We start from the raw sequence: 21006 nt of genomic DNA, 5'->3' as shown, positions 1-21006 counted from the left end.
CCAGCCCCATAGCTCCCCGCAACCCTACCCTCCACCTTCCCCAGCCCACTAGGAGAAAATGACGTAGCCAGGAATCAGCGTGGCCCCAGACCTCCCAAGACTGTCGCTTCGAACCTACTCACCAGCCCGCCCGCACGCCACAGCTGGAAGGCAGACACCGCCATCCTGGTTTCGGGTAGAGTGACTTTTTAAGCTTGCTAGGCTTTCCACAAACAGCTTGTGCTACACACCCGGGGCGGGGCAAGCTCGGGCCCTGCCCACTCTGAGCATCCGCCCCTCACACACCCCCTAGACTCCCCGCCCACTCTCACTACGGAACCCCAGGAGAGACATAATGCTCTCCTTGCTCCCTACAGCTCGCTCACGCGAGACTTGGGCAAGGCGTGGGGCGGGCGGGAAGGGAGCGGAGACACAACAAATATGGCGGCTACAGCTGCGACGCTGACGAACGCTGAGGCGGTGGCGGCGACGAACAAGGCTGTGGGGATTCCTCGGTGCAGTTGTCAGGAGGTGAGTAATGGGATATCAGCTTCCACGGCGGCGCTACGGTTACGCATGGCACGTTGACGGAATGGCGGAAGGTAAAGTGCCGGCTTCATTGCGGGCCGGCTAACACCGCCTTAGCCTTGGCCACAGCGGAGGGTCCTGCGTGCCCCGTGGGCTGGCAGCGTGGTGACTCGGTACTTTCTTGAGCTTGTAGATGTCTGGGTCCGCCGCCCGGAGGCTCGCGAGTCGGCGCTGTCGGGCGGGAGCTCGGAGCTCAGGGTGGGGAGCTGTCTCCTGCTTTGACAGGTGGCGATCACCGGGAGCTCCCCCTGTGTAGTGCGTTCTCAGGGTGCCAAAGTCAGGAGTCGACACCAACAACCCCAGTGTATCCTGGAGAGGGTGTTACTTCGACGCCCGTCCCGGGCTGCTGTTGGGAAGGAGTTTCTAAACCCTCGAGTTTTTCTCTTATGAACAGGCTTCTACTGTCTGTACTTTCCAACGTTGGGAACAGGTGAGGTTGGGGAGGATGTTACAGCCAAGAGCTCTTCCCACCCATTAAGACTTAACGTCCCCCGGATCGACTGTCGGGAGTGCTCTTGAAGGCTCAGTGTGGCTCCTCAGCTAAGTGTCCAAGTGCTCCGAGTCTAACTGTAGATCCTAAGTATAGTCAGTTGTAGCTGCCAGTAACCGCATGGCCCATTTAATGACTCCTTTATGTGCTAGTCAGACCGGGACAGAGGATTGACAAGTGAGAAAGGACGTGGAGACTTCTGAAGTTGTGAGATCCAGGGAAATTACATTTAGAAGACACAAAATGGAAACAGCTGCTTAAAATATCTGGACTACTTTAAGATTTTTGTCTTGAGCTTCTGTTGTCCTGAGCACAGCTGAGGATGAATGTTTTCTTGGAAGTTCCTTGCAGTGAACTGGGATGTTTGAAGTTCTCTTCCTGTAATGGTCCCGTGTTTCCCAGGAAACCGTAACTGTTGTACTATAAGATAATGAAGATGGGGGATCTGATATGCCGTTGTTGAGCTCTGGTGGTTGTTACATATATTTCCCTGGTATAGGACTAATGTAGTTTTATATGCAACTGGACTTATTCAGCAATATTAAGTCTGCCATCTCTTGAAATTAACATATTAAATATGGAATGACATTTAAGTTTTTTGTTAAAAGTAAATCACCAGTGACAACATGATAGTAACACAAGTGGCTAGGATGTAATTGTGGGCCACCAAGCTTGCTCTTGCCTTTTTTTTTTTTTCTGTTGGCTTAGTTTTTTTTTTTTTTTCAAGCTAATAATAGTGTAACACAAGTCATTTTATTAACTTGTTATTAAACCTGTAGTCCCCAGCAACATTTTCACTTGTGTACCTTCCTTTGCAGACTTCTTGTGGCATTTGAATTTTAGTTGAAATTTCCTCCATGGCCTTTTGGAGTCCTGTGGTGTCTCCAGAGTAAAGTTAAAGTTCAGTTATTTAACATTTCAGCAATGTTGCGGTGGAAAGAAAACAGTAGAACTAATTTGGGGTGAGCAGGCTAGATTGTATCATTCTTGTTTGGATTTCTTCTGTTGTGGTTCCTTTTCTGTTTTCCCTCTTATGTGTTCTGGTTTCTCAGAAGAGCCTTATCAGTGTTTATGCATTCAGAGTCTTTAGCAGACAGGAACTCAGGAGTTGTGTTCTAATTCTTTTTGAAGGTTCGTGTTACTCTGTATGAACTAAGTCTCTTTTATCAGACTTCTTTACATGGAGAGTAAATCTTTCCATGACCATAATCAATAGGTAATAGAAGTAAGCACAGCTGTTGAACCATAAACAACTTTATTAGGCCTGCCTAATCTCTGGGTTCAATTGTCACATAAAAAGTTGGGCTAAGTATTTTCCTTATCGTTTAGTAACCCTTCAGTTTAAACATTTCTTTTAAAGCAAGGCTAAATAAATGTAATACACTGTACTGTTCTTTGAATTCTCCTTTAGTGGAGAGAGAATATTAAAGAGATTCTTGATTTGTTTACTTCATATGAATGAAATAAATAATATGAAATGGGCGTTTTATCTACATACATGCCTGTGTATCGTGTGTCAGCACGGTGTGCATGGAGACCTGAAGAAGGCATCTGATCCCGTGGAACTTAAGTTAGAGATGGCTGTAAACGTCTTGTGTGGGTGCTGGGAATTCATCCAGGGTCCTTTGCAGGAGCAGCCAGTGCCCTAAGTATGAGTCATCTCCCTAGCACCTTTGCTTTTGTTTTTTTTTTTTTTAAAGGTTCTACATATTTTATTGCTGAAACCAGTTAGTTCATGTGAGCAGATAAAAGCTAATCAAACGCCAATTTAAACATGGTGTACATGGTTTTGTCATTAGTTTTCATCCAAATCCCTTGGGGAAATAAAACGATTTTGTTTTTTGGTCAGAAATTTCTTAATTTTGAAAGTCTTGGGGGAAAACATGGTAAGAAGCCAAGTCAGACATGATGGCAGAAAGAAGACCCTTTGATTTGTATATTCCCTTTCATAGTTGTACTTCCGGTTTGCATCTTACCACCTATCTCCTGATTAAAAGGAGTTTGATTGTATATGTATACACACACAGGATATATGGAATATTAATTCTTAGATATATTCCCTCTACTAGCTTGGGCAATATGTCTTATAATCATAAGGTTTGGAAGCATTCTCTTCTTTAGTTGATGAAGTAGATAAATATCTTAGTTCACACTCTGATAACAAATTGAATGGACTGTGTCATACTTAGGACTTGTACTGCCTTGATAAAACACCATACTAGCTTGTATGGTGGTGTACATTTTTAATACCAGCATTAGGGAGGCAGAGGCAGAGAGGCAGGAGGACCTTTGAGTTTGGGGCCAGCCTGGTATGCATAGTGAGTTTCAGGACAGCCAGGGCTATGTAGAAAGATCCTGTCTCAAACAAACAAACAAACAAGCCAACAAATCATAATGACTAAAGGTAATTTAGGGAGGATATAGTTCATTTTATCCTATATTTCCATTAACATTCCACCACTAAAGAATGTCAGGGCAGGGCAGGGCAGGGCAGGAACTGTGGTGTAGAAGCCAAGACTTTTTCTTAGTACTTACGGGCTTGCTTCTCATGGTTTGCTCAGCCTACTCTTTATACCACCCAGATCCACCTGCCTAGGGATGACATCTCCCTCCCACAGTGAGCTGCTCTGTCCTATCTACCATTGACCAAGGCGGTGGTCCACAGGCTTGCCTGAAGACTAACCTTACAGAAGCATTTTCTCAAATAAGAGTTCTTCTCCTCCAGGCACTGTGGTGCAAGCTTTCAATTCCAGCACTCAGGTGGCCGGTGGATCTGAGGTCGAGATCATCCTAGTGTACATAGTGAGTTCCAGGCCAGCCAGCAAAAGTTTCTTCTTGGATATGCCTGAATTTGTGTCAGGTTGACAATAACCAACTAGTGTAGGCTAGGTGATTTAAAGAAGAATTCATTAAGGTTGGAGGCTAGGAAGTTTAGTTCAAGTTGTAGTAGACACAGGATCTGGTTTCTGGTTATATACTCATAGTGCAGAAAACAGAAAGAAAACTATTATAATCCTATTCTCATGACTCTGCCCTCACAACAGATACCATATTGGAGGTTAGAATTGCAACATAGAAATCTTTATTTGGAGCAACATCAGTTAGCATAGAGTAGATCTGGTTTGCAATGTAGTATCAAAATCTATAATAATATTAGGAATGCTTAAATATGTTTTTCTGATGATATTTTACATTTTTTGTTTAACAAGTTCAAGGTGTTGAGTTCACAGCCAGTTAGAAAGATACTGAATGAAAAAAAGAAATAAAAATGAAAGTAAAGGGGTTGGGGATTTAGCTCAGTGGTAGAGCACTTGCCTAGCAATTGTAAGACCCTGGGTTCGTTCCTCAGCTCCGAGAAAAAAAAAAAAGTAAAGGACATGACTGCTCCTAGGTATGTTGGAGAAGAAAGTTTATTCTAGATATGTTGGGGGGGGGGCGCATAGCCAGAAGCAGAGACATCTGGAAGAGTCCAGAGTGGTCATGACCCTGAGCCATGAGGGGAGTGGGCAAGGGAGAGAGAAGAAAGGGAAACAGGTGCAGCAGCCAGGAAGCCAGAGGTATAGAAAGGGCAAGTGACCAAAATGATTGGCTTATATAGGGAAGACAGCCCAGCCCCCCTGGGCTGGAATGTTCATGGTATATGCAAGCAAGCCAAGGTGGGCCATGTAACAGGTAGGGACTGTTACAGGAGAACTGCTGGGAGAACCTGGTGGCAAGGTCCACTTTGATATGTTAAGAGGCGCCTCAGCCATTTGTCCAGATTTTGAAACTTAACAGATACCATTTTGAAAGATTATACTTCCCCGATTTTCCCGTGTACATACAGTTAGCTGTCCCTCTGTATTCCTGGGGGATTGATGTAGGATCCCTTGTATATACTCAAATCTGAGGATATTCAATGTCTTACGTAAAATGCAATAGCATTTGCATGTAACTTTTATACATCCTTCTATACACATTTTTTCTTTTTCACATGGCAGTTATATGTATCCTTCAGACTGGTCTTGAACTCCTTGAATTCTCTTGTTGTGGCCACTGAGTGCTAGGATTATAGGCACACACTCACATTCTCTTTCTTCTTCAGATACTTGATACAGCATAAGTCGTTCTGGTTCTGTATTGCTTAGCAGATGCCAAGGGAAGTGAATCTAAATTGTTTAGGATGTATTTAAAAAAAATTAAATGTTTCCCATTCACATTTGGTTGAATCCATGTATATATCATTCATATTATGTGTGTAGGGGTTTTAAAATTTGTCAATACTGAACAATATCCTCAGATAGCTGATTATATATGGAGTTCTTGTTATCAGAGAATATCAGCAAAGCTATATTCTCTTTTTATAGCAGGGGCTCTTTTTAGCTTTAGAATTATTGTTTTTCCATATATCATGCTTAGAGGTATTGACCTGAGATGGAAGAACCTGGGGTTTGAGCCAAAGACTCAGCTTATACTTAGGCACCTATCATTTACACAAGTCTGTTTCATGTCTGCTGTGTAAATAGCTGGCTATCATGCCTGTTGCCCACAGATAAATGTAACATAATACAGGTCTAATGGGCACAAAGATGCTTAGAGATGAAAGGTCACTGAAGTTTTAAATCCTAGACAGATGTGTAGATTAAACCATGTAAGTGTGCTTGAATCCTAATTCAGAAGCTAGCCTTCATGTCTGCAGCATTTTCAGTTACTTATTGGCATTCTCTTTTTCTTTAATTCATCATGCATAATTGATAGCAGCATACACTTTATGGCAGAGAACACAGTGAAACTTGTACTGTGACAATGTGAATAGCTAAGGCTGTCAAAATATGTCAGCCGTGCTCTGTAATTGGGCTCATTTCTGTCCTTAAACTTTAGTTAGAGGTGTAAAAATACCATTTTCTTCTGCTTGCTTATGGCAAGTCCTACGTTTTTGTTTCATTGTCAGGCGTTGTATCACAGCATGGCTAAGCTCTCTAAGGTTTGGTAAGATTGTCTTGCTCATTGAGGCCCATTAAAGTACATTCATTTTGGGGAACATGGATCACTTTGCATATAAATTGATTGGCAAGAAGAAACTCTGAATTGCAATGTAAAAACTGGGATTTTTTTCTTTTCTTTTTTTTTTTCTTTTTCTTTTTCTTTTTTTTTTTTCGGAGCTGGGGACTGGACCCAGGGCCTTGCGTTTGCTAGGCAAGCGCTCTACCACTGAGCTAAATCCCCAACCTCTGGGATTTTTTTCTTAATTATAGCTTTTTGTATTTGTGTGTTTACATATGTGTATGTATGCATGTGTTATGTGTGGATGCACATGTACACGAATGTGGAGGCTAGAAGGCGACAGCATCAGGTGTCTTGCTCCATCTCTGTCCACCTTATTTTTTGAGATGGAATTTAACCTGCAAGCTCCAGGAATCCTCCTGTCTCCACCTCCCCAATGCTAAGGTAATAGGTGCATTCTGACATGCCTATCCTTTTATATGGACACTAGAATTTGAACAGATCCTAACAGGTGGATGCCTCATTACTGACTGAGCTGTCTCTCCAGCCCTATGTATGCTTTTATAATCAGAACACAGAAAATTGATAGAGCCTCATAGCCCTTATAATGAAAAAAAAACTATCCTGGATATGATTTTTTGAAAATTAGTATATTTTAATTGTACAAAGTGGACTTAGTTCTGACATTTTTGTACATGCATATGATATACTTTGATCATGTTCCTCCCTTCTGTTATTACCCCCACTTTGTCGGCCTTACCTCTCTTTTCTACTTCTGTATTCCTAACAGTCCTAACAGTCCCTCTGTACTCTCAGGCCCTGGGGTTTTGTTTTTGTTTTTTATTAAAAAACAGGTTTCTTTCTCTCTTTTTTCTCTTTTTCTTTCTTCCTTATTTTAAAATTTTGGAACAGGGTCCTCAAACTCACTGTGTAACAGAGGCTGACCTTAGAATAATTCTACTGCCCTCACCTCCTGAGTACTGAGTTGCAGGTAAGCAAGGCCTGTGGATCTGTTTAGTGATCATCTTTTTCATTGGCTGACTAGCTCCTGTTTTCTAACTAAAGAGCAAATTTGATAGAACAAATAATTAGTAGTATTAACTATAATTAAACAAATAGTATGGCACAACTAGTTAATATGGTAAGATAAGAAAAATATTGATTAGTAAGGTTGGGAAAGCTAAATTTAGACTAAGGCAAGTGATTTAAAGAAGTGACCTAATAAGATTAGAAAGGGCAGGGGCTGGAGAGATGGCTCAGTGGTTCAGAGCACTGACTGCTCTTCCAGAGGCCCTGAGTTCAATTCCCAGCAACCACATGGTGGCTCACAACCATCTGTAATAAGATCTGATGCCCTCTTCTGGTGTGTCTGAGGACAGCGACAGTGTGCTCATGTAAATATAATAAATAAATCTTTAAAATAAAAAGATAAGAAAGGACAAATCTGGAAAATTGCAGATGGACTTAGAAAGTTGCAAACTGGGATATGTGAATTAAGAGAGCTAAGGAGGCTGCTGCTTACCTCACTAATCTAAGGAGAAATTGATGCTAATTATATTTTCTAACCAAGCTGATGGACTGGTAAGGGGAACAACTTTGAATCCGAGACCAAGATACAATTTTATTATTTCACTGTAAAAATAATTGTTCCCAAAATAGTTAGCATTATCTTAGAGATTACCATGAACGTATATTTTTATATATGATTAATATAAAGCTTGAAAGAGAACTGCAATTTTGTATTGTTGTCTTAGTTTATAAAATGGGAGTTCACTCTTTTAAAACTAAGAGAAATCCCATTCTGTTCAGAGTCTAAAGCTAGCAAGGTGGACATAAAAGCAAAATATTCAGTTCTTTTATAGAATGGAACTTTCTAGAAAACAGCAAAAAAAAAGATTAGTAATAACAACTTTTCAAATTTTCTAGATAGCTTTTAAGAAGGAAGGAAAGAACTCAGAAGATTACATTTACTCAAAGTTCAGCCACCTGTATGTCCTTATTTTGTGGAACATCTTCAAGTAAAGAACAGATTAATATTAAAGGAGAGAAGAAGATAATAAATAGTAAACAAAAATAAAATATATCAGCTTGGGATCAGTAAGTATTAGGGGAATGTCAGCCTTGTGTCTGTCACTTCCTGAGGGTGTCACTGCATTGATATAAAGGATAGAGATCTGTAATGGAACACAGTCAAAGGCTGGTGTAGGTCCACTAGGGTTCCAGTTGAAGTGTACAAGGTTTGCTTCTTTTAGAGTGGTGAGGCTTTTGCAAGTTGAGAAATGTGCTTTTATGAAAGTCCCTCATCCGTTAACCTTTGCCATTTAAACTGGGCAGGCACTGAATGGATGCCACTATTTCAAAAGACCTGTGGCTCCCAGCCACTTATAACTCCGGTTACAGGGGAACTGATGTCCTCCTTTGGACCCAGTGGGCATAACACAAACATGGTGTGTACATACAAACAAATAAAAGTAAACCAAGAGTTCAGGGATTCTTGGAGAAGAGAAACAAACCTGATAGAGTCATATTACCATGATATCAAAGACTTGTTGAGAATAAATTTGTCTGTAAGAACAGATAGGCTTAGTGGAATAGAATAGAGGATTCAGAGATAAACTGTGAATGTAACTACCTAATTCAAAAAGGCAATCCTGGGGCAGCGTGTTGGGAAAGTTCATATGTTAAATGCATATAACTGGGACAATTGGATATTTTCTTGTTAAAATCATTTTTTGACTCTTGTTTTACATCAGCTAAAAAACAAAAGTTTGGATAAAATATGAAAGGTGAAAAAATGTTTTTCAAGGAAATATTAAGGTCTATAGTGAAGTAAGATAGAGGCATGGTTATTCTAAATAAGACACAGACAGTTATTAATATAAAAGGGAAAAATGGGTAAATTGGATTACATTAAAAATTTGTTTTCAGGAAACTGGAGAAATGGCTCAGAAGTTAAGAGTACTTATTATTCTTGCAGAGGACCCACACCATTTAGTTTCTAACACCCATATAGTGGCTCACAACTACATAAAACTCCTTTCTATGGTCACCTTCTGACCTTGTGGGCACCAGACATATATATGGTGTATATGAATACATGCAGGAAAATCACTTATATATCTAAAATAAAAATGAATCTAAAATTTTTTAAAGCCACAAGAGTCATGTTATTTTATATTTACCTAAAATTACATATGAAAGAGGGAGGGAAGGAGAGAGAAAGAAAGTGTGTGTGTGTGTGTGTGTGTGTGTGTGTGTGTGTGTGTGTGTGTGTGTGTGTGTGTGTGTATAGTTTTGCCATTTGGGGTAATCATGCTCTCTGGAAGAGCCATCGACTAACACAAATTCCAGGACGAGGCATAAGAAAGCTCCCTCTGAGTTGTTAGCCAGCAGAGTCCAAGAGACTCTTCAAACAGTATGGACTGTTGCTGTCATATTTGGTTACCTCCTAGAGATTAGAAGTAAGTCCTGATTGCCACAGACACCATGCGCTTCCATAGAGGACTAGGAATCAAGCTGGATCTGACCTAAAGACTAGCTTTCCTAGAACTGCTATGCAGTCTGCCAAGGCAGGAAACAATTAGTAGTCCTACCCAGCTGTGATACCTATGAACTCCAACAATAGCCAACATGGAATGATACCAGGAAAGGTTTAGTAGTGACAACCATTTCTTGACAGTAACCAGCAGCTATCTAATTGGACTCAAGGTTCACTCAGAAGGAAGGAAATCATGCCTGGTACTGAAAACCTACCCAACTACATGGGGGTACTGAGGCTGTGGATCTTAGAAGAGAAACAACTACTACTACTACTACTACTACTACTACTACTACTACTACTACTACTTAAATAAACAAGCATAACTTTCCCACAGCATTCTAAATTCTTATCCTCATACCCACAGGTAAATGTATCTCTCACCACTCCTCAAAGAAGTTTCTTTTTCAGCTGATCAAGACCATTACAGAAAACCAAAAGTGATGAAAATGCAGAAAACAAGTGATCAGGGTTCCCAGCCCTTGTGGATACATCTCCAACAGAGTTTCTGTACCCAAGGCTCAGGGCCCTTCACAGAAGAGAGGGCAGAGAAGTAAAAGCCAGTGGGCCAAGAAACGTACTATGAGATTGTGCCTCCTAGATATGAAAGCGAAGCTACACTCATGATCTCAACCACATGGCTCTCTACAGAAGTCCTGAACGATGACAGCACCAATGTTAATGTAGAAGGTGTAATTCTCATGAGATCCATCCCTAGATAAAGAACTGCAGAAAACTAATGACTACTGAGAGAGGGAAAAGTAATATCCCTTAGGAATGCACCCCTTAATTGATTATCCAGCATCAAATTATGAGCCCTAAAATTATCTACGTCGAGCAACACTAAATGGATTTGGGAACATGAGAGGAGTTAGAAAGAGGAGTGGGGGGTGGAGGGAGAGTATAGTTATATTTTAATTAGAAAAAAAGTAAAATAAAATCCACTTTTGTTTATAAAGACTGCAGCCAGATAGAGTCCCAGCACTCAGAAAGGAAGTGGACATAAGCCCCAGTTCCTAACCCAGAAGCTGTCTCCAACTGACAAACAGTCTCATGGGTATGCAGACAGTGCCTAAGGACAGGCCATGGGTATGCACAGTGCCTAAGGACAGGCCATGGGTATGCAAACAGTGCCTAAGGACAGGCCATGGGTATGCAGGCCATGGGTATGCAGGCCATGGGTATGCACAGTGCCTAAGGACAGGTCATGGGTATGAGTCTCATGGGTATGCAGACAGTGCCTAAGGACAGGCCCTTACTGTACAGGTCAGTACAGATGAACCCAAGGACAGTTTTGGAAATTCTTTATCTCATAAAGTTTTGTTTGGACATTATTTTTATTTTATTAATTTTTAAATTTCCTTACAGATCTTTTACACATATATTATGGATTCCAGCCTTGTGTTTTATGGGATGTCTCTATGTGTGAACATGTGTGTCTGCATATACATGTGTTTATTGTGCTTTTTTGGGCTCTTTTTCTTGTTAATTACTTTTTATTTTATTATAATTTTTTAGATGCTTGTTTATATTCTAACAAGAGAGAAAGAAAGGATGTAATTTGGGTGGGTGGAGAGTTGTGGAGTTGGAGGGGAAATTCTAATCAGACTATTGTATAAATTTATTTTTAATTAAAAATACCTTAATAATGTTCAGCAGAAGACTTGGAGACAAAGCCTAAAGCATACATTTCTTGTATTCAGATATCCCTATGATTACATTTTATAAATTAATTTTTAATTTAAGATGTGGATGAAAATCTTATCCAAGTGAGCTCTGGTTTTGGTCTAGCCTCATTTTCTTTTGGTTATCATTTCGTGTTGGTAATGTTGTGATTTTACATTAGCTATGTCACCACTTGTTTTCAGAAAAGAATCTTACCTCTGCACTGTCATAGCTCTAATGTTCTAGTACATTCTAGGGTATGTATTATCTCTCAAATCCTATTTTAAAAAAATAAACAATCAAAAAAAAAGAAAATTATGAAGAGAAGATAACTTAAAATGCATACATATAATGAAGCCTTTATATTTAGAATATTAGGAAGCATTCTTAGCTATTAGAAAGGATAATCTATATGGGCAAACAGTCATTATTCAAAAGAGTATAAGTAGCCAGTCACAGGCAACTTCAGTATCATCGGTGCATATGAATCAGAATCGGTGTGACAATGCCACATACCCTCCAAAACGCCACAGCGGAAAAGCCAAGCGCTGCTGAGAACACGCGTCAACTGCTCTCACTCATATGCTGACAGGAGGATGAATCCGTGTAATGACTAAAAACTTACTTGACGTTGTTTGAAGCTGAATCTGCGTACACTTTCAGTTATGTGTACATAGGTTCTGGAAATTTTTTTTCTAAACTCAAATTATGTAATGAGTTATTTTCATCTCTAATGGCTCGCAGTAGGCATGCAAAGATTATGCAGTTCTTTATTGCTTAGCTTTTCCTTGATATGTAGCATGGATGTAGAAAAGCTTATAAATCTTAAAGCGTGGTCTATTGGATGGTCAGAGTGGTGACTCTGGTCATGAACTCAGCACTGATATGAAGAAATGAGGCTGTCAGCATCCCAGAAGCTCTTTTTATGTCCCTTCCAGTGCTGGGCTCTATCTGCCCTAGCAACCTAGAACCTACACTCTGTTCATTTGTGGCACTGGGTGTTAGTTTCTGGTCTTCAGTAGTATCATACACTAACAACCGTTGTCTGCTTCTATCCAGTGCTCAGTATTATGATTGTGAGCTACATGTGTGTTGCAGCATGCAGCTGAAGTTTGCTTATTTTCACTGTTGTAGCCCACTGTGTGTGTGATCATGCTACAACCAATGGCTATATGGTCCTATTCGAGGGACATTTGGGTAACTGTCAATATTTGGCTGTTATAAGTAAAGTTTTCTTTTTTTTCTGTCTTGGTAATTTGTTTCCATTCTCTACAAACTCAGTTTATTTATTAAATCTGTTTCTCATTGTTCTCTATATATCTTTAACTTTCTAAATAGAGCATAAAGTATGTAAAGACAGCTTTTATTTTTCTGTTGCTTTATGCAATGTCTTATACAAAATCTTTTTTGTCTATATGCTTTAAATTTTGTACTGTTTTCTTGTTAAAATTATTTCTGGGTTTTTTATTTCCTTGTTCCCTAGATATAACAGACTTTCAACTTAAAGAGAGAAAGAAAGAAAGCACCAAGATGGGTGAAAAGAAGCCAGAGCCTTTGGACTTCGTCAAAGATTTCCAGGAATACCTGACACAGCAGACGCATCATGTGAACATGATTTCGGGATCAGTTAGTGGGGACAAAGAAGCAGAGACTCTTCAGGGAGGTAGACTTATTTTAATACTACTGAAAAGTTCACATTGGTAAATGTGTTAATGCTCCTGTATAGCTTTTCATTCTGTGACCATTACTATCCACTCGTGTAGATCATTCTTTCCCTAGAAAGATACAAGGCATTTTCTCCCTCCTTTTTAATGTGCACACTTCTGCTATGATTTAATGCAGTCTACAGAACTGTTACAGTCTTGTTGGGAGGCTAGGGCATCTAAATCCCTTGTCTGTGTGTCTGTCTGTCCTTCGTGTTGTTAGCAGATAGTCAGTTCAAGGAACCCAGGGAATTTGTCCATCAGGGAACATGGATTAGACCTGAGCCTCAACTAGGGGTTTCTTTAACTGAAAGAAGAGAAACTAAATTAGATGGAGCAAACATTTGGTGGTCTGCTAGAGATAAGGTTTCTCTAGTTTGTGGCTCTCATACACTGTTCTTAACCTTGCTCAGGATCAGCTGAGTACCCCCCATGGGCCTTATCTAACTGCTTTCCTGTAACTTGCAGTCTGGAAATTGCTTTGCACAACTAGAAATTATTGAAAATTATATAAAAAGAATGTAATAACACATACAAATTATATGAAATTTAAATTTCATTGTTCATAAATAAAATTTTATTGGAATACCTACAAGCTTTCTTTACATATTTGTAACTTGTTTGTCCTACTGGCAGTCAACATCTATTTTATACATTTGGCAAGGGCTGTGCAATGAAGGACATTCACCACCCAGCTTGCTTATTTTCAACAGCTGCTTTTATGGTACAGCAGCAGAGTTGGGAGTTGTGATAGAGACAATCCACCCAACTAAGTATGTACTGCCTTGGCCCTAGAGAAAACATTTGCTGACCTCTGACCTAGGTTTTGTACCACGAAGATGCAAGAACTGCCCCCCCCCCCAGAGTTTTGTTAGAAAGGTAAGCACCAGTTGATTTGGTTTATCAAAATGTTGAGCGTTAGGGTCTTAAGGAGTGGGAGAAAGGGAGACCGCAAGCCTGATCTCTCTACTTGGTTCCATTTGGATCAATCTGTTGGACTTCCCAGGCCAGTAAAGTTATTTCTGGTGAAGGGCAGAAGGAAAGGAATAGGGTTTGAACTGAGCATGTGAGAACTATGCCTCCTGGCATCGAGCTGACGTCCTGTACCCATGAAGAAAAAGGAATACAAATCTTGCCCCTTATACTAAGGTGAATAGAGCTAGGACTAGGATTCAGGAGGCCAGGGTGCAGCTCCGAATGTGTGTGGTCCCTAATCATGAGTACCTGTACCTACTGCTGCTGCTTCTACGAAGTCCACAAGCTCAGCCGAAAAGCAAACACGCAAACATTTTAGTTTTGAAATCCATATAGCCCTTACATTCAGAGCTGTCAGATACCTTGTTTCCTTGATGTGATCCATTAGAATTTTCAGATCCTAAATGTAACTCAATCTAAAACACAAATAATTGACTATAACAGAATATCTAATAATTGTTTTTAGACAAAAAGAAGTTGAGTTATTGTCTTAGAACTATAACAAGTGCTAATTAAAGCTGTAGTCATTGACTACACCTATGTGTGACTGTGATCTCATACCTGAAGAGTCTCTTTATTCCTCTCTACCTTACCTGTTTGCTTCAAAAGCATGTGAGAGATGGTAAATTTTTATATGTAAATAATTTGAGGTCCTCTTTAAAGGTTCTTAGAGTATAATTCTACTTTCTTATAAAACATTGTCCCAGTTCAAATCTGGATTGTTTTATGAATTAAACCCTTTGGAAGGAAACTCAGTTTGTAGAAGGTCTTTAACCACTTGAGTCTAAAATGCTGAACTGAATTGATTCTGAGGTGCATGATTTCTTTTGCTTTTGTTTATAGCTGGAACAGATGGCGATCAAAACGGACTTGATCACCCATCTGTTGAAGTTTCCCTGGATGAAAACTCAGGAATGTTAGTAGACGGGTTTGAAAGGACCTTCGATGGGAAGCTCAAGTGCCGGTACTGCAACTATGCCAGTAAAGGGACGGCCCGGCTCATCGAGCACATCAGGATCCACACAGGTAACGGAGAGCCCGGAGGGGAGCCATGGACTTCAAGGCCACATAGTTTTGACTGTTCCAAATGAGGTTCCTGAAAGTTTGTTGGGTAGTAACTCCTTTTTTAAAAAAACAAAACAAAAAAAAAAAACAAAGCAGTGGCTTAAAGGAATACAAATACTGGAAATAGACTCTTTGGAGAGCTTGATCCTCCTACCTACCCATTTTTCTGTGTGATTTACATAATCTTTATCTTTCTGCTGTCAGGTTCGAGAGGTTATTACTACAGTTAATGTTTTATCTTTTTCTTTACGAAAACGTTTAAATTATAGGAAATTTAAGGCTCCTATACAGTTGGAGAGTGTTCTAGCTAAACCCATGTCTCCCTTATAGCCATCCTTTGGAGAAACCTTCCAAAGCCTTGCCCTCAGCCAAGCCCAGGTATCTTTTCCATGTGCTCCTTGCCAGTCTGTGCTTTATTACATCGTGGTTGGCCTGCAAGCTTCCTGAGGACATCCAGAGGTCACCTCTGTACCCCCTAGAGCTAGCGTGAAATCTGGAACATGGTAGCTGCTCTGTCCTTGTCAAGTGACTGACTCTCAGTCTTACATTCTAAATGACAGTTTACATATTTAGAGAGTTTGAGCTTTAACTAAACTAGAAGAATAGCAAAGTGGAGCAGAAGTCTGGCCTGGCAATTTCATATTTGGACCAGGAGTTCATTTTGATTTTGAACTTGCTTTTGCAGGATGGGGGTGGGTTTTTTTCCCTTGAGGAAAAAAAAGTATTTATGGATAGATAGATCTGTGAACATATACTTTGAAACATACTGTTGATTAATGATATTTTGGGGTGGTGGTGGTTTGAGACAGGGTTTCTGTGTGTAGCCCTGGCTGGCCTTGAACTCACAGAGATCCACTTGCCTCTGCTTCCCAACTGCTGGGATTAAAGGTGTGTGCTGTCACTCCCTGGCTGATAAAATCTTTACATCTTTTAATTATGTGGGAAATAATATTTTTATTTTTTCCCCAAGTACCAGTTGAAGCTGTAAGCTGTAATGGTTTTCATACTAAATAGATTGTAAATATATCAATATCTATCTATCTCTCTCTATATATATCATATATATGTATATATATATCATATATGTGTGTATATATATATGTATATATATAGTTGCTAATGAATTCTTAAGGTTTTTTTTTCAGTTCTTAGGCTTCTTTATAGATCTTACAAACCTAATATACAAGGTTGCATTTCTGCAAAGCATTTTATTTTTTAAGTTCTCACATCCAGTGGACAAACATAAAAAGTCCTATAAGTGAGCTGCTCCTGCAGTTTCTTCCATGTCTCTCTCAAACAGGCGAGAAGCCTCATCGATGTCACTTATGTCCGTTTGCATCTGCTTATGAGCGCCATCTGGAAGCCCACATGCGCTCTCACACTGGGGAAAAACCATACAAATGTGAATTGTGTTCCTTCCGCTGCAGTGACCGAAGCAACCTGTCCCACCATCGAAGGCGCAAACATAAAATGGTACCAATTAAAGGTACCAGGTCTTCCTTAAGCAGCAAGAAAATGTGGGGAGTTTTACAAAAGAAAACAAGCAATCTTGGGTATAGCAGAAGAGCACTAATCAACTTAAGTCCGCCTTCCATGGTGGTCCAGAAACCAGACTACCTTAACGATTTTACCCATGAAATTCCAAATATTCAGACCGACTCCTACGAAACCATGGCAAAAACCACACCAACTGGTGGCCTGCCAAGGGACCCCCAAGAACTCATGGTTGACAACCCTTTGAATCAGCTCTCTACTTTAGCAGGACAGTTGTCCAGCTTGCCACCAGAAAACCAAAACCCTGCCTCCCCTGATGTAGATCCCTGCCCTGATGAAAAGCCTTTCATGATCCAGCAGCCCTCTGCCCAAGCAGTAGTCTCTGCTGTGTCAGCAAGTATTCCTCAGAGCTCCTCCCCCACAAGTCCAGACCCTCGGCCGTCGCACAGCCAGAGGAACTACAGTCCAGTGGCAGGGCCCAGCAGTGAACCAAGTGCCCACACCAGTACCCCCAGCATAGGAAACAGCCAGCCAAGCACTCCAGCTCCAACCCTGCCGGTCCAGGATCCTCAGCTTCTGCACCACTGCCAGCACTGTGATATGTACTTTGCAGACAATATCCTTTACACTATTCACATGGGATGCCATGGGTATGAGAACCCCTTTCAGTGTAATATATGTGGATGCAAATGTAAAAACAAGTATGATTTTGCCTGTCATTTTGCAAGAGGGCAGCATAACCAGCACTGAACACAGTCAGCATTGATCTCACTTGGTTTGGCCTTTGGGGAGTTTGTAGTTTGGTCTTTAGTTTGATCATCCCTAATAAGGTATATGCTAATTTAAAATTTATACATTTTATTCATAAAATAGAAGTTTGATAGTGAGAAAAGGTTTTGTTAACTTTTCATAAAAGTCTGTTCAGGGTTATTTATGCATTAGATAGTTAGGTGCATTGTTGTCTTTTCCTTTAGCCTTCTGAGACTTCCTACACTTGTCCTGAGGACTCCAGGGTAATCCTGACTCTTGATGCTTTAGTGTGTACATTACAGCGAAACATTCTTCCTGCCATAGTTCAAAATGGCACAATAAACTTCTCATGCAATCTTTTGTAACATTTCAGTGTTTATAGACAAACTGCCTTTAAGTTTGCTTTTAATTCACATAACTTAACTTGAGTTAGTTTTATTACAACCAAAACCAGTAGTTATTTCAGTGTAATAAATCTCTTCAAGGGCAAGTATAAAACAATTCTTTTCAAATTTAAATTATAAAAATGCAAGTCTTGGAACTTGAAATTTGGGCTAAGTTGAAAATTGTGTTCAGTATTTGAGATATCTGTTCATTTTCTGTGTAAACATGTTTGTGTTTCATTTATATATATTTATGTATTTTGAGTATTCTTTTAAAGCCACAGGTAAATATATTAGAGTGCTAGATGCCTTTTTCGATCTGAATCCTTCATTCAAATTCTGCACTCACTGGTGTCAGGTAAGATTGACAGCCACACTGATTACTTTATTCTTCCTAGTCTTCGATGACCAAAGAGGAAGGAGAACGCATCCATCTTAGTAAGATGCTTCAAAACAGTCTCCAAGGTTTCCTTGTCTGCCTTCTGTACATTTATCGCCCTTAATTTCCAAGAAGGGGCGATGTAGAGACCCAGAAAAATGTACTAGTGAAGAAACAGTACAGTAATGAGAGCATGCCCAGAGCAGAGCAGGCCATAGAAGTCCCCCTGTGAGTCTTCATGGACAGAGACGGTGGGATAATCACCACCGTGGGAAAGGATAAAGAGTGAAAGTTATTATGAAGCACATTGAAATGTGACATTTAATTTACCTATAATTAGAGTGGTTCATTTTATATAGGAAGCCACTATTTTTGTATCGTGTAATAAGTAGCTTACTTTGAAGAGAGCCTGGCAAAACAATAAAACATTGTCAGTTACTATTGGTTTCTGTGTACTTTGCAAATTTTTCATTTTTATTTGGTTAATATCTTGAAAACTTTCCCAATTGGCTTCTTAAAGAAATACCCTGTCAATCATTATTAACCAAAAATCACCTCTTACAGTAATTAAGAGGGAAATACTGAGAGTGTCTACCCATTAAGTCCCAAGTGCCCTGTTAATGGATCTGTGCCCTCCTTCCCTCCCTGTGCTAGAAAGCCATTCAGAGGGTGCCTGTGCTTACATAGCCAGTCTTGGCTCATCCTGACTGCACTGTTAAAGCGCAGCCCCAAAGACACTTTCTCTTCTGATCCTAACTTTCTAGTGATTTTGGTCTGATGCTTAAATCATTCACAAGATTCGTTTTAGCACAACACTTTCCAAATACATAACTTGACTGTTGTGCTTATCAGCTGCCAGAAAGAAACAGGTGGGTGTTTGGAAACTTTGCTGTTTTCAAACTTTGATTCAACTAAAAGCAATACTCCCAAATAGACAGTGAAAGCTTCCTGAGACAGGAAGAAGCCCAGAGCACTGCTGCACACCTCTAGTCCCAGCTGCTTGGGAAACAGAGGCAGGAAGAGTGCAAGACGTGTCTCAAAGGCCACAGACCCTGAAAGGGCTCTCCTTCCAGCCAGTTGTATCACCTACATTCTGGGCCAAACAGTGACACGTGCATTTTGTTTTTCCTAACAACTAAGGATGAATGTTTTGAAGGTAAATTTCATTTTAACTATGGAAAAGACTTTTCATAGTTACAGACTAGAAGTAAAGAAATCCTAATTTTCCAATAACATAAGAGCACAGTTGGTCTTCCAAAGGTGTCGATGCATGAAGCTACAAGTACTTCGGAATGCACTAAAATTTTGAAGCAAATCTACCTTAGGAACTTTTGAAATTGTACTTTTAAAGATTTAGGATTTTGCTTAAATATTCTGAGTTAAATTCTGTACTAGGAAAGATGTTGGATTCTTTCCTTAAATACTAAATATGTTCCTCATTTTATTTTTAACCAAATGTTTTATAGAAATGAGTTGAGAAAAGTTTAACATGCACTATTTATAGTACTTTGCCATTAACAGGCAATGTTCTGAAACTAAATTTATTTTTGTTCAGTGAACATGAGTTTAGATTTTTAAAGTTGGTAATTTATCTCCACTACTATTTTTTTAAACTGTGAAGAGATTAACAGAATAATTTTATTTCAGATTTTACTAATGTCGTGTGTAGCTACAATTCTTGACATTCAAGTGAAGACGAGACTTGTGTTTTGAGATTTTTTTCCCATCGGGTAGTTTCAGTGGTTTCATTTTAGAAATGGGTTTGCTGTTCATCTGCAGATGTTTGACAAAGGGAATGTTACTGAAAAAGAAAAAAAAAAAACTTACCAAATGAAGAATTGTTAGAAAAAAAAATTAAGTTCCCTGCTAAAGACATTTTTGTTAGTCTTAGGGGGTAGGTATTTGCTTTCTAGAACTTGTTTCTGTTGATACCTGGATGTAGGGAACATGTTTTACACCTATGCGAGGTGTAAGTCTTGCATTACAGTTGTAAGATACATTATATTGTTTAGGGATCAAGAAAGCAATCCAGTGCTGAAGTAACTATAGTATGTAGTTCCAATTGTGAATAATGCTTTGCTTTTGTAATGTATGAATAAAAATAACACTTTCTAATGACTTCTGTTTTTTGTTTTTTAAAACTAGAATCAAATTGATTTTTATGTAACTTACAGTAAAGATATCAATAAAAGATTTTATGGTTGGCTAGTTCAAATTTAAGAATCCCTTGTAGAGTTATTGTAAGTTTAAAACAAAAGAGCTCTGTAGATCTAAGACTCACTTCTAATTGCTATGGTCTGAATGACAGATGTGCGCCAGAGGCTTTTCAGTTTGAGCACTGGAACAATTGGCACCATTGTTTCAGAAGGTTGTGGAACCTTGGGAATGTGCTGCCTCTTTGGTGTCCTTGAAGATTTTATCTGCCTCTGATTCTGGTCTAGAGCTCTCTGCTTCCTTATCCACATTTGGAGAAACATCAACTACAAGATTCTGCCACTCTGTACAAAGCCATGCCCAGTGGCCATGCCTTCTCTACCCCATGCACACTTCCTGAAACCGTGAGCCCAAATAAATCCCTCCTTCTCTCAGTAGTTTTCTGTCAGGTATTTTGGCATTCTTGTATGCTGAGAACTAATACATTCCTTCAAATTATTCAGATGATTCTTCAAGTGATTCAAATCAGTTTAGGCTGCAGTATCCTGGTATGCACATCAACAAGGAAGGCTGCCTCGAATACTCAGTTAACTATGTCAATCGACAAGTAGCTCACTGAAGTAAATTCTGGCATGCAAAATAGAACTTTTAGAATAGACATTTTGGATTGGTGTGTGTGTGTGTGTGTGTGTGTGTGTGTGTGTGTGTGTGTGTGTGTGTGTGTGTTCAGAGTGGACTTTGGCAAGTCACAGTATTGGTCTAGAAAATACCTAGAATAGACATTTTGGATTGGTGTGTGTGTGTGTGTGTGTGTGTGTGTGTGTGTGTGTGTGTGTTCAGAGTGGACTTTGGCAAGTCAC

General features: G+C 39.7%; 2 protein-coding genes across 3 annotated transcripts in view; one reads left to right on the top strand and one right to left on the bottom strand.

Annotated features, from left to right (window-relative positions):
• Positions 1-181, bottom strand: part of Acadsb (acyl-CoA dehydrogenase, short/branched chain) — a 38877-nt gene extending 38696 nt beyond the window's left edge. The window contains 1 exon segment of the mRNA NM_013084.2: positions 123-181. Within this exon segment, the coding sequence (NP_037216.1) occupies positions 123-164 (42 nt within the window). The 5' untranslated portion in view covers positions 165-181.
• A 213-nt stretch (positions 182-394) lies between these two features.
• Positions 395-20207, top strand: Ikzf5 (IKAROS family zinc finger 5). Of its 2 annotated transcripts, none has more exons than XM_087560624.1 (4): positions 395-510; positions 12727-12906; positions 14765-14947; positions 16414-20110. In XM_087560624.1, the coding sequence occupies exons 2-4, from the start codon at positions 12774-12776 to the stop codon at positions 16488-16490; spliced, it is 393 nt and encodes a 130-aa protein (XP_087416750.1). In that variant the 5' UTR covers positions 395-510; positions 12727-12773; the 3' UTR covers positions 16491-20110. The 2 variants fall into 2 exon arrangements, with proteins under 2 accessions (XP_087416750.1, NP_001425159.1); NM_001438230.1 differs by having other exon boundaries at positions 412-510; positions 16287-20207.
• Positions 20208-21006: the final 799 nt, after the last annotated feature.

This window comes from Rattus norvegicus, chromosome 1 (assembly GCF_021556685.1).
Source record: "Rattus norvegicus strain SHRSP/BbbUtx chromosome 1, alternate assembly SHRSP_T2T, whole genome shotgun sequence".
Classification (NCBI taxonomy): Eukaryota; Metazoa; Chordata; class Mammalia; order Rodentia; family Muridae; genus Rattus; species Rattus norvegicus.
The sequence above is the reverse complement of the archived record's forward strand: the minus strand, read 5'-3'. Positions and strand labels throughout refer to the sequence as shown.